This window comes from Sipha flava, unplaced genomic scaffold (genome assembly GCF_003268045.1).
Source record: "Sipha flava isolate LNK unplaced genomic scaffold, YSA_version1 64_pilon_pilon, whole genome shotgun sequence".
NCBI lineage: Eukaryota > Metazoa > Arthropoda > Insecta > Hemiptera > Aphididae > Sipha > Sipha flava.
This window is the reverse complement of record NW_020273604.1, coordinates 1,079,126-1,092,690: the sequence shown is the minus strand read 5'-3', so window position 1 is coordinate 1,092,690 and position 13,565 is coordinate 1,079,126. Positions and strand designations below refer to the sequence as shown.

Genomic DNA, 13,565 nt, shown 5'->3' with positions numbered 1-13,565 from the left:
AAGAAATTCATTACAATATGTAAATATAATTTATCTTCATCATATATTCGTATTTTATAAAATACAAAAGAACCTTTCTCCGGTTTAGAAAATATCAATTTAAATAATTATCATAATATTACTCTAATGCGTCCAGCTCAAACGGAAATAAGTCTGATTACAAATCGACAACACAATGTTGTTTATTATTTTAAATAAAATAGTTATTTGAGATAAATTATCTATATAGTTTTGAATAAGGTCATTTTTTTTTTTTTATTGTAAGTGAAATGAGAAATACAAAATACTCGATGATATCGTATGTACGTTTTAAATTTTAAATAGACATATTCTATAGACGAAAAAAAGGTATAATATATAATTTTTTTTATAGAGAACATAATTTTAAACCATATTCAATTTTATAATTATGTACCTTTGTTTTTTATTTAATAGATGACTGAGTGATATCTGTTTACCCAATGCTTACACCAGGAAAATAATGATATACCAAATATTATGGATAATAATAAAGAAAGAAGTACAGTCGTAAAGCGTCAATCTCTGGCTGGAACGTTCCATAATTAACTACGTATAAACTAGGACTATAATGATTAAAGTAATGATTAGAACTAATAAAGGTAGTATAACATAATTTATCATTATTTCCAAACTGAACATTTCACTTTATTTTAAGTATAAATCATATATTTTATATTTTTGTTCCTAAAATTATACATAAAAATATTTCAACTTAATAACAAATTATGTATTTGTAAGTATTTATTTTATTTTAATATAATTTTAATATAATTTTAATATAATTTTAAAAATATTTTATTTTTATGATCCCTTTTAAAGATAATACTAAATTATTTTGTGCAGTGGCATCGGATTGATATGCGGTTTTCGGGGAGAGATAAGGAATGCCTAAATACACATTTTTCGATAGTTTTCAAATTTTTAACTTTTTTGTTGTGCGCATGGGCAACACAACTTGAATTTTTTTAAATAGCAATACTTAATAACAAATTTGGATAGACTGATATTTTGTAAATAATGTTTGAATCGAAACTTTAACTAGTTGTAATTTAGTCAATTTCGGTTTTAGAGACATGGTATGAAGGACTAAATTGACTTAAAAATATCGGTCTATTCAAATATGTTGATAAAAGTAAGTGTTGCTTATTAAAAAAATTCAAGTAGTGTTGAGCATGGGCACAATAAAAATAGTTAAAAATTTGAAAATATCGAAAAATGTGTATTTAAGCATTCTCTATCTCCTCCCGAAAACCGCATATTAATCCGATGCCACTGGACAGAATAATTTAGTGCTCCCTTTAAAGGCGACCACAGTGTACAAATTAAAATAATTATAACTGGACTTGTTCTACATTTTGATCCAGGGCACTCATCTGTGGGTGAATTAAACCGGCCAAAAAACCACTTGAATTCAGGGTGGCTCATCAACAACTACCGACATGAAATAGAGCCACAGGTGTCCATCAGTGGCTTTGTATTCTACATGCCGAAATAAAAATTTAATCGTACATTAAGTGAAGTCTCGCAGGACGCGTTCACATCTGGAGTTCAGACACATCTGAAGACATTGCCTGAACCGGAGCTCTATTCTTCCGGTATTACGGCTGATTAGTATTATAATGACATTATTTTTTGTAGATTCTGCTTTTATTCTCGTACAATGTTATGTTTTTAGTTTTACATTTTCTGGTGTTCATAATATTTTAAATGTTATTTTTGGTGTAACTGTGAAATTTCACTTCTTTTTTTCTTTTTATGTTTATACATTGTGAAAAATGCAAATAATTTATTTTTAAAGATGATAATCAGAGATAAGATGGAAAATATTTGTATCTCGAAAAATATTCGTTCAAAAACAAACAATTTTGTATATTGGCCATCGTACTGCAAAAACATATTTCATATCAAACAACATATATAGCTTAAATTTTAAACGAAACGGTGCTAAACGCTACCACAAGATAAATAAAATGACAGATTCCAATGATACGTATTGCATGATGTTGCTTCAAATAGTGAATAAGTAAGTGTACCTTTAAGATATGTGTTATTTTTATAATTTTTAAAATTACTTGAATTTTAGAAATAATTCGTTAGAGGAATATGTAAAATATAACATTTAAAAAACTCACTAAAAAATTAAAATATCGGAAAAAACCGACCAACAAAACACAGATAATGTTCTTCCCTTAAAGTTTGATTATAGATCAGTTTGCTCTAATATTAAAGCTAACTTCACTACATTTGAATCACTGAACGCAAATTTGCTGTGTTGTACGCATGTCAGACGGAGACAACACATGTGGGTGTGACGTCCTCTTCTAAGAATAAGAAAAGTAGAGCACCGAAATCGAGGTGCAGAAAGAATGAAAATTACTGTAAAAGAAGTAATTGAAAAACGTTTAAAATAGTTATGTAAAATAATTATATTTATTTACATTGTTTTGTTATGAAGTTCATCGAGCTTTTAAGGGTTTACCTTTGATATTAAGATAAAATTAGTTATTCTAAATAAATATTTATATATTAAGAATTACCTATATCTCATTATTACCCTTCAGAGCGTATCGTGTTAAATCATCAATTGTCTATGATGTGAAAATTTGTTGTATTCGTGTAAAAAAAATAAAACCGAAAAACGATAAAAATCATTGAGCCGGTTGGATCCCTCGTGCTGCTGGTGTTTATTCATTTATTCTGCCCGCTACCAACTCTACGTTGTACGGCTAAAGGCCGTGCACATTTTTATATATTCAATCGTACTTTAATAGTATTATTTCACCATAGCCATACCATAATATTATGTGTTTTGATAATATTTTGTAACGCTCAAAAATGTATTAATAGTTGACCGGAATGCAAATATAAAGACAACTTATCAGAGAGATGGATGGTAAGAAGTTTTGACGGCAGAGCTGTTTCTGACTGGACCGTTGAGCTGATGATGAAAAAAAATATTATGTGCTCGTTACTTATATTAGGTTTTTCTATGACTTCGAACCGAAAACGTATGAAAACGAAAGTGTACGTTGAATACATAATTATAACAGTAGAGTGTAATACATGCCACGGTATCCGTGTCGGATTACGTTTAATGTTGTTCGATTGAATATCACTACAGTTGACGTACGGTGAACACGTCTTTGTTCAACAGCTGAAAACAGAAGTGGCTACGAGCACATCCTTCAAGCGTGTTGAAAACGTATTTTTAATTTAAAATTTTAAATGTCACATTTTGTTTAGTTTTATTTTATTTGTTTTCAAAAAAAAAAAAACAACAACAATCCACCTTTAACCAATGATACTACTATACGGTATACCGTTTGAAATTGGTACATTTTCCTGACGACGAACAACGTTGGGTTCCCGAATACTGCGTGTCTGATATTGCGTTACGATTAGGTAGGTATATACTTTGGTAATATTGGAAATGCTTAAAATGTTTCTCAGGATTCGAAAAAAAAAAAAAAAACCGTAATGAGAAGGGATGTCACGATAATAAAGGAAGAAACAACGAGTGTTTGGCCAGATTTATTAACTGAAAATAACGAGCTGAAGTAATGGTAAACATAATAAAAAATAAAAACATGGGAGATGTATAAAAATAATAGTAATAATAATAACAATGGCGTACTGTGGATGTCAAACGTATAAATGCGCAGCGAAACGTAACTTTTTTTCCTACTGAAAAATTATGGAAATTATTAAAAAAGAACTTTTTCTGATCCACGGCGGGCGTTGTACGAACTCTTAGTAATATTGTACATACTTATTCTGCATATTTGACGTCTGCGCATCAGTCGATTAATTTTTTTTTCTTTTTAAGATATTTATCGTAAACGTAATTCTTACAAGAGTTTTTGTTGCTTAACGTTGACGAAAATTTACGTGTGCAAGTCCCGGGCCGTTTAGAATGTAAAATACATTTATGTCATCAAGTTCCGGTTTAATTCTTATGTTTATTTTTTCTCATCGAATGCAGTACATCGACTACAATACAAATATAACTCAACGCGTCTCGTACGCAATTTCGGACTACTTCATTTCATGCTGTTATGTAAATCAAAGAGTTTTTCTCGATTTTATTGATTTACACGCGCTCGCGTATCATACTTTTTCCAGAAAACTTTAATGTACTGTATTGCTATTAGGAAAAATAAAAACTACATATACTACTGTGTATAAATGTACTATGTTCAGTGTTTATTCTACTAATAACAGCATTGTGGTCGTATCGTAGATTTCGGTTCATTAGTACAAACCGCGACGGACAGTTTAGTAAATTATTTAATTGTTTTAATTAAAATAAATCCACTTGACTGCCATACGAACTTTTATGGACATTCGTTTACGCGCGCTTTGCTGAATTCCTGTATTCGATTTCGAAAATCATACGCTTCAATTTTACAGTTATAATAATAATTATTATTATTATATTAATAATAATTACAATAATAGTATTATAGCATTACGCTCCTGGACTTTCTGTACTTGAACGAGTACGATGAAAGTATTAATTATTGTTATAGTGAATTTTCCCGAACCATACGCGGAATAACGAAAATGTAATCCAATTTGTTAGAAAAATGAAATTAAGTTAAAACTCTAAATACCTGACGCTAAAAGCAGAAAAAGTTAATTTTTTTTTTTTAATGCTTATAGTATTTACTATAATTATTCAAAACATTTTTAATCCCACCTAACCTTATTTTTCACCAGCACAGTTGTCCCGATAGGATTGAGTAAATTTAAATTAAAATATAAATTTAATGTTAAAACCTTATTTATTTAACCTGTATTTTGTCTAATTAGATATTAATAGTTTGTACCTAAAGGTGAAATAAAACTTATCTTTGTATAAGCCCATGGGAGCCACATACATTTATTAAGGAAGACTCAAGGCAAATGTTTATATTGTATATGGAACCACCATATATTTATTTTTAGATCGACAATAATTTGCTTGTATTTAAATCATTTAACTTTTAATAATATGACTTAGACTATGAAAAAACTTTTGGTGTCTCAGTGGTCATGGCGCCCAGTGCACACGCCTCTCTCATCCCCCACCCAAGGTACGGCCCATGTGTGAATACAACAATAAATGTTGAAAAATTAATTAATTTTTTCTTTTTTCATTACATGTGTAGGGGACTCAGATGTCCCGTCAACACTGTTGACTTAATTGGATTTATTATTGGTGTTATTTGAGAAGTTTAAGAGCTAGGACTCAAACATCCCGCTCGCCCTGTAAGGGTTAATCAATAAAGTCATTCGAAGAGTTAATTATTATTTTAGAATATTATCTTTTATCTAAATAACAATATAATACCACATCGTAAATGGATTCGTTTTACAGAAGGGTGAATAAATTATGTGACATTTTCACCGACATTTTCAATTATCTTTACTTTATTTTTTCGTTATCCGTAAGTAATTAATAGGTTCGCTCGACACATAATAGTAATCACGAAAAAAAATTGTTAAAGTTTAATACAAAAAAACATTGGTACTACTACACCATTACGTGTTCAACGATACTAAAAATATGTCTAGATAAATAGATATAATAATAATACGTCTAACGAATAAAAATGTTGTCACGTTTTAACTATTAATATTAGGTAAGAGTAATATTTTCATAAGTCTACCCAACCCAACGGAAATGTTATTTAACATTATAAAATATTGTTATTATTATTATTTTTATTATTGTCCTTCTCCGTAAATGTTTTAAATTTTAATAAAATCTTTGAAAACAGTATTAATACAATAATACGACTGTATTGTATCGCTGAACAATATGCGCTGCAGCGTGTATAACATAGTATCCGCTACTGCCGAGATTGGTATTAAAGCTTTTTGGATTGCCGAGGCTTTTGCGTTTTTCTATATTTTATTTGCGCCATTCGACACACGTGCGCGCTGTAGCAGCAACGCGTTAGAGAGACGATTCGAAAATGGCCACGCGACGAGAAACGCGGCAAAAAAAAAATTTGTTAAGTTGTTTGTTGACGTTTAATGTTGCCCGACACCGCGTTTTTGGTTTCGAATCGCGTGAACACAACAGTGCGTGTACACCACATTCGTATTAATCAGCTCGGTAGTATTCGGTTCTTCTCACCCGATAAACTGTCAGGTTTGTTTTCGTTTACTCAACCACGTAGTAATATGCAAAGTATATTCATTGGATTTGTTAGCCCAGATCACGTTTAGTTCTATGCGTCACACCGATTTTAAACTGTGGTATGGACCAGACGTGACCATTTTTTATTCAAACGGACTGTCAAAAAAAAAAAAAAAAATCGGATATTCAGGATCGGATCGTTAAAATGTTTAGTACAAACGGGAGTATGAATAAAAGTATCCGGATGCGGACCGGTATGGTCTAGATCAAACTGCGTAGAGCTCTCAGGTAAGAATCTCGTGTACTATCCGAGCTAATATAAATAAGAGAAAAAAACACGAATGTTTGGTCTGGACCATCAAATAAATGTGTACGTCGCTACAACCGGTAAGGATCCGTAGTTTATTCTGATCTTCTACATAACTGTACAACATGCGAAACTAATATTATTTTATTTTTTTTTTTTTTTTTACATTATTTCAGTTCGCTGCAAAAATGAAACTGTTCAAGTTCTACCACAGGGGATGTGATACGGTTTTCGAATACCACAATGTTTAAAAATATTGGTACACTTTTGTGTTTGCTGGTCAAATCAATCAACCAGGACTGGAAGGTTTGGACTTTTTCAAACTCATACTCGTCATTATCGAATAACCGTGATCACGAGTGCGTACAGAGACGAGACGTACACCAGGGGGTAGGTTTACACTCCCTCGTCGTTAAATGTCTTTCTCCTCCCAAAGATTTAGTATTTTATTTTTTTCGGATCTTGGATCTCAATCCTTGGTGAAAAGCCTAACAGAACTTAAACCCTGCATACACCACTGCGTGAATGTATAATAATACGTGGTATTTTATTTTTTCTCTGCCCGAACAACTCTCGTACAGTAAAATGTAATGTCTCGACGTGTTCTCACGTACCGCGCTACGGGAGCAAATAATGAACACGTGTTTGTGATGTACAGTAGAAAGTATGTATTTAGTGTATTTGTAGTCAACGCGGTATTCGTGACGGAACGCTAAATTGAATTTTCAACCGACGAGGTTGATAATCATGGTTGCGGTGATATGACGTGACGGCTTTCTGGTTAGTTTCTCAGTCTCGGAACTAATGGACGTTCGGAGTGTTGAAGTTATCCGCGTCATCCGTGTTCTCCTGTTGCTGTTGAAATTGTTCGCGGACGTCCTCGGCGTCTCGCACGGGGCTACGGTCGTCTTCGGTGGCTTCCTCGACCCTTTGGACGTCCTCGGCGTACTGCGTGGCTTTAGGTGCATCCTCGACGTCTCGCACGGGGCTGCGGTCGTCTTCGGTGGTTTTCACGACCCTTTGGACATCATCGGCGTACTGCGTGGCTTTAGGTGCATCATCGACGTCTCGCACGGGGCTGCGGTCGTCTTCGGTGGCTTCCTCGACCCTTTGGACGTCCTCGGTGTACTGCGTGGCTTTAGGTGCATCCACGACGTCTTGTGAGGTGCTACAAGCGTCCTCGGCGTCTTTCACGACCCTTTGAACGTCCTCGGTGTACTGAGCTTCGCTGGGGGCATCCTCGACGTATTTTACGGGGGCTACGGGGCTACGAGCGTACTCGGCGTCCTGCGTGGCTTTAAGGTCATTCTCGGCATCCTTCACAGGGTTACTGACGTTCTCGGCGTCCTGCACAGCGTTATGGATATCCCCGTTGTCTCGCATGATCCTACGGACGTTCTCGGCATAAAGAACGGTGCCAGGACCATCCTGAACGTCCTGCACGGTGCTACGGGTGTTCTCGATATCCTGCGCGGCGCTGCGTTCGTCCTCGTTGTCATGATTGATGCTCTGGCCGTTCACGTGTTCCTGCACACCATCCTCGTCCACGGTTTTCATCAAGTAGTCCGTCCGCGTCTGCACGGTTTCCGGCTCGAAGTCGTTCATCTTCAGTGGCTCGATTTCCGCCTGGGCCGCGAGCTTCTTCAAGTTCATGCCACCGCCACCGATCATGTGCGACACGAGACCCGGCGCGTTGTCCTTGACCGTTTTGTCCACGTATTCGTCTTCGTCCGTGTCGACGGAGTTTGGCATCGCCTGGAAAACCGTAAAAGTTCAACATAATGCATCGTCATATTTTTATAACCCGCGTCGATGTATTCTTTAGCTCGTCGCTTTACATCTTCGTAGTTAAGATACGTTTTACCTTGCGCGAACCGTGATCTATGATCGCGCAACGTTATCGCGCGACTACTGTTGCGATGTAAATTACGTATAGTTGGTTTTCCTCACGCGGTCGCGGTCGGCGATTTAAATTTGTTCACGTCGCGAAGGAAAAACGTAACTCAAGACTAAAATTTTTTTGTTTCCATTTCTCCTCCCAACACCCTAACCAACTGATGGGTTTCTACGTGTGTGTATATATATATATATTTTTCCCTCATTAAGGCAATGCGAAATTCGTTTAAATATTCCGGTCGCCTATTCGACGGGATTTCGAGTGACCGCCCTTCGCCTGGATACACGACTGACTGAGAAAACGTATTTCGTTCGGTCGCGCGCACGATCCGTTAACCGTCCGGTCTTAACCGAAAGTGGCGTCGTCGTGTTGTCCGTCCACCATCAAGTGTCACGCCGGAGTGGAATATAATAATGGTAATAACAATAGCAATAAAACACATGTCAGAGCGTTTATCTTTGTCGGACAAAAGGCGGCGACGAGATCTGCCCGACCATTGTTGTTGTTCGAAACGATTACCGTCGTCGCTAATATAATACTATCGTCACCGTCGTCGTTATTGTTGTTGTTGCTGCGAAAATTGCGTCCCGTCAGGTGTTGTTCATATCGCGTACACTCTTGACAGATCTTCGAAACGCTAAGACCCACGGGACCGGTGGATTAGTGTTAGAGGGCGATACCATCGGCTAATCCCTCCGGTGGGCCCAAAATTTTCAACAGCGCAGGACGCGCACCAGGTAACGGCGCGTCGGTTATGTTTTTCGGCCGTTGTCCGAGAATACGCGCGTTTATTTCTATTAATTGTGGTTCGACGAGCAGCGCGGACGAAGCCAACGAAACACGTTTTTGTTAGAAACCGTTGCGCACTAAAAACATATTCGATATTAACTCGAAAGAATGAAAATAAATATCGGGTAAAAGATGTTTCGGTGAAAAGGAAAAGTTTTGAAGGATTCCGCACGATTTTCTCAAAACTTTTGATTTGACCAGTTACATTTTTTTGAGCACGTGCGAATGTCCTATGATACATTTTATTATATTTTATACCGAATCCAAATTTTTTTTTTTGTTGGAAAAACGATCCGATCATAAAAAAATGCGTTTTCTGTTTGCTACTTATACATTGTTGTTCCGAAATAATTTGAAATCGACTCGAAATAGAACGTTTAGAGTTTTTCCACAAAACTGCGTTTGGATTTACGTATCGAAAATAACACGGAGATGAATATCAATTCGTACGGTTTATGAACAAACCTATACTTTTCGATTCAATTGTTTAACTTTTACACTCCGAATCCTTGTTGTTTTCCATTTTCGTATTATGTTGAGTTAAGCTGTTTTTAAACCACCCCTTGATATAAGTGAACAAAGTCGTTGAGATTTATTGATCGATGACTAATCAGCGGCATTTTAGATAATAAACGTTCGTAAATCCAAATGGTACTTTAAAAACAAAACTATTTTTTTTTTTTAATGGTATACCGATAGATTTTGCTTGTTAAACACTCGTCTGCATGTGTATGGAAAGCGTTGCATTTATATCAGATGCACGTTACTGTTTACTTTTCGAAGCAACGCAATCCTCGGGAATAAGTTATTTCCGAAACCGTTTAATATTGGATCCGTTTACTTATGGTGAAAAGAGAAAATAATTATTTTCAAGACCACAACTAAATAGGAAGTCGCGTTCATTACTTTTTAAACCGTGTAAAAGTAGGTACCTTGAACCACCTTCGGATCAATGATTAATAATTAAGTGTTTTACAGTGCTAACAGTTATTCGCTACACCAATAACCAGCATCGTACACTGATTAACGTTAACCCGGAAAAATATCACGTACATTTATTGGGTGGATCAACTTCACGAGTTCAAAAGTTGATTGAGGACATTCGAATGACTTATAAATTCTAAAAACAGACTTCCCAGTACTTTTAACGAAATCATTAGTTTCCGTTTGGTGCTGATTTCAAAGTTCTACGGATGGGCCACGTAAATTTGGTTAAATTTTTTGGTTTAACGATGAAAGTTTGAATTCGCAAATTCTAAACATTGACTTGCCAATACTTGCAAATAGCTGGCAAAATAATGACATTGATTTAAAAAAAAAAAACATACGTTCTTCGGTTGACCAACTTCACGAAAGTAAGGTAAAATATATTACAAACGTGTTATAATATGTAAATATAACGGAATAATTTAGATAAATTTCTAATGCCACACAGTATGTTGCAATGTTGTATTTGATAGCGTTGGGGTTTTCAGTTAGTTGTGGGATAAATACGGTTTTGCCGACGAAAACGCGTTTCTTTAGAAATTGTTCATTGCTCACAGTCTGGTCTCATTGAAAACGGATGGAATTTGCAATGTACGGACAAATGTTACAGGTAACCACGTTTTAGTTACCGATGTGTTTAAACATAATTTTACACCGATGACGGGAAACAATGAAAATCGTATGGCAAGACGGCGACGAAACGCGCGATTTTATTAATGTTGTTAGATCACTAACACTATTATTACTAATATTATTTGTGATCCAATAACCTCGCTTTCTTACGGTGTTATTATCTCTGTACAACAGTTGTTCGTACGGTTCAACGTGGACGATCATTATTGTTGACGGGACGCATGCAAGAAATGTGCAAGACACACGTGTCGACTAAGGCAGATCCACCCCGTTATGGCATTATGACAATGTACAGCAATAATAATTTTATCGCCGTCACGGCCGCGTCTCTAAACCGCTTTAAGATATGTCCCGTGCATTACGAGTGTGGCCATAAAAAAAAAAAAAAAAAAAAAATGACGCGAAATCAACGACAAATCCGTCGGATCGATTGGGAACGGAATACACGATATTGTAATGCGGTGTAACACGTTGCGTACGGGGGAAAATACTGAACGCGCTGGAGAATCATTCGCATTTCTGCTGAAAACAAATTTTAAGAGTTCACGGCGAGGGGAAAAAAAATCAAAATGAGAGAAAATAAAAAAGGTCCGATGTTCGTTTCCAGTGAAACCGTTGACTCTGTCCGGTGTCCGCGAGAAACGTTCAGTATAATTCCATGGTCGTTTTCCGGGTTCGGGTCGCTCGAAACGCGCCGCTCCTTATGTTTACCTACCTGTGGGCGCGCGCCTAACATACATATCGTAAACATGTATTAAATCGCTACCTGTTTGCCAATAGTCTGGCGCGCGTCCTGCCAAGGGATCGTACGACGCGTCCACACACAGTGTTCGAGACGACCGATGCGACGGAGCGTAGCAGTGGATTTCAAACACGCGAATCACATATTATTGCACTTATCAGTAGGAAACGGATTTGAATGAAAATTGCATTTTTTTCTGAATGTCCGAAAACATTGCTTTTCGAGCACAGAGTTCATTTCGTACATCGAGGAATTAAAAAATGTAACTTTTATTTTGCATTTTTTTGCATTTTTTGCGCATTTTTATGTTTTTAAGTCATTTTTATACGCGTATTTGTTGCTTGGAATTATAAAAGTTTCAAAAAAATATACCTCAAATGTAAACTGTTTAAAATTTTTCGTTTTGTCTCATAAGTTAGTTATTTTTACGAAGACTAACGGCTGATTGTATCTATCTGTACGTAATTCTCAAAATTTGAAAATCCACGTTCGTTATAGTGTAAAACGACCTTATTCATAATAAACTCGATAACGATATGCGACAACGGAAAATAACTAATACAAAACTAAATAATAATTAATATTACATTTTTAATAATTATGTGTTTTTTATAAGTTTTAATTTATAATAAAAATATCAATATATTAAACACACACAAGTCTGTTCTATAATTGTGTTTTTAAAAAAATTTTTAAATTTTTAGTGCATTTTTTTAAGGCATTAAGTAGTTTTTTTTTTTTAGAAAATTTTTTTTATTTTTTATGGCATTAATGTCCGTTCCCTACTTATAAGTGTACTTACTAGCACGTTTAAAAATACTGCGTGTTTTATGCGCACGCGTGTATTTGTGTGTGTTGAGTAGTTGCACTTAGCGCATGTTCAGATATTCTCTACGGTATACATATGGATGAAAATTAAACCGACTGTTCCGACTTGCACACAAACGAAAAGGTAATTTTTTACCTAATCAAAAACTGTCTATAACTGTTGTTGACATCACTTCGTTCAGCTTCAGCCGAGCTCGCGTATGATTTAACCGCACTATATAGGTGTGCGACGTAGGTACGATAAAAAAATATTCTGAACAAGAAAATTAAAATACGGTAATGTGGTACATGTTCAGTCGTGCTGACCAAGCGTTTACAACAATCATACGATATCATGAAAAACGTTTGGAATATTTAATGTTTCGTTTACGAAAACACACTATAAAACGAAAAACTGATAAGTGTTAAACATTATTAAAAGAATAGTATCCGCGAGACGTTCGTACATGACCATTCATGCGTCCATACGCATATTGTCCTCGGTTTTCTTTGTACGCAGTCTAACAATTTGGCTTTAAGAAAAACTTCGGATTGTCTTACTTGGGCGGCCACGAAGATCGTCAGTAGCAGTGCGAAGTTTCGGTTGAACATATTGAATTTTGCCATTATCGTTGCAGCGGTCTTATGATCGTCGCCAGATTCAAGTGAAAATCGGTTATTGGCCGGACAAATAAACCCGTCGAAAAGTTCGGAAAACACGAATAACAATACAATAGTTTACAAAACGTGTAGTGTGATGGAATAATCGTTGGCCACCGTATTTATACACGGACGCACGAAAAGGTGCAAATGTTTTTTGCGCTACAATTATTTAAATTATAAATTCATTTTTTTTTTTTTTTTTTTGTTTTACACAAAAGTTAAATATGTACCGCATCAGGTATAATATAATATATATATATATATTAATAATAATGAAAACATTTTACTAAAATTTTAATGCGTGGTTTCATTTTTCACATGTATATGTGAAAATAAAGCAACACGTCGTATTCTGTTTGAAAAACAAAAAAGGTATAATTGTATAATGCATGCGCATAAACACGCGCACACACACAAACAAATGCCAGCACCGGGAATGATCGATGCCCACGAAAGTAAAGATGGCCGTTCTTTTGTTAGTGCAATGCTATTATTATTTTCATTATTAAATGCGTTTAAAATCGTTTAAATTTCACCGGCAATGTCGTTAGTATTTTTAACGATTCATTTGTCACTATGGCCTTTGATATGC

General features: G+C 35.4%; 1 protein-coding gene across 1 annotated transcript; it reads right to left on the bottom strand.

Annotated features, from left to right (window-relative positions):
* Positions 1-7,099: 7,099 nt before the first annotated feature.
* On the bottom strand, positions 7,100-13,072 carry LOC112691571. Its single transcript, XM_025565866.1, has 2 exons — positions 12,872-13,072; positions 7,100-8,210 (listed from the first exon to the last, which is right to left on the bottom strand). Exons 1-2 carry the CDS (start codon positions 12,935-12,937, stop codon positions 7,257-7,259), a joined length of 1,020 nt encoding a protein of 339 aa, XP_025421651.1. The 5' UTR covers positions 12,938-13,072; the 3' UTR covers positions 7,100-7,256.
* Between the last annotated feature and the right edge of the window lie 493 nt (positions 13,073-13,565).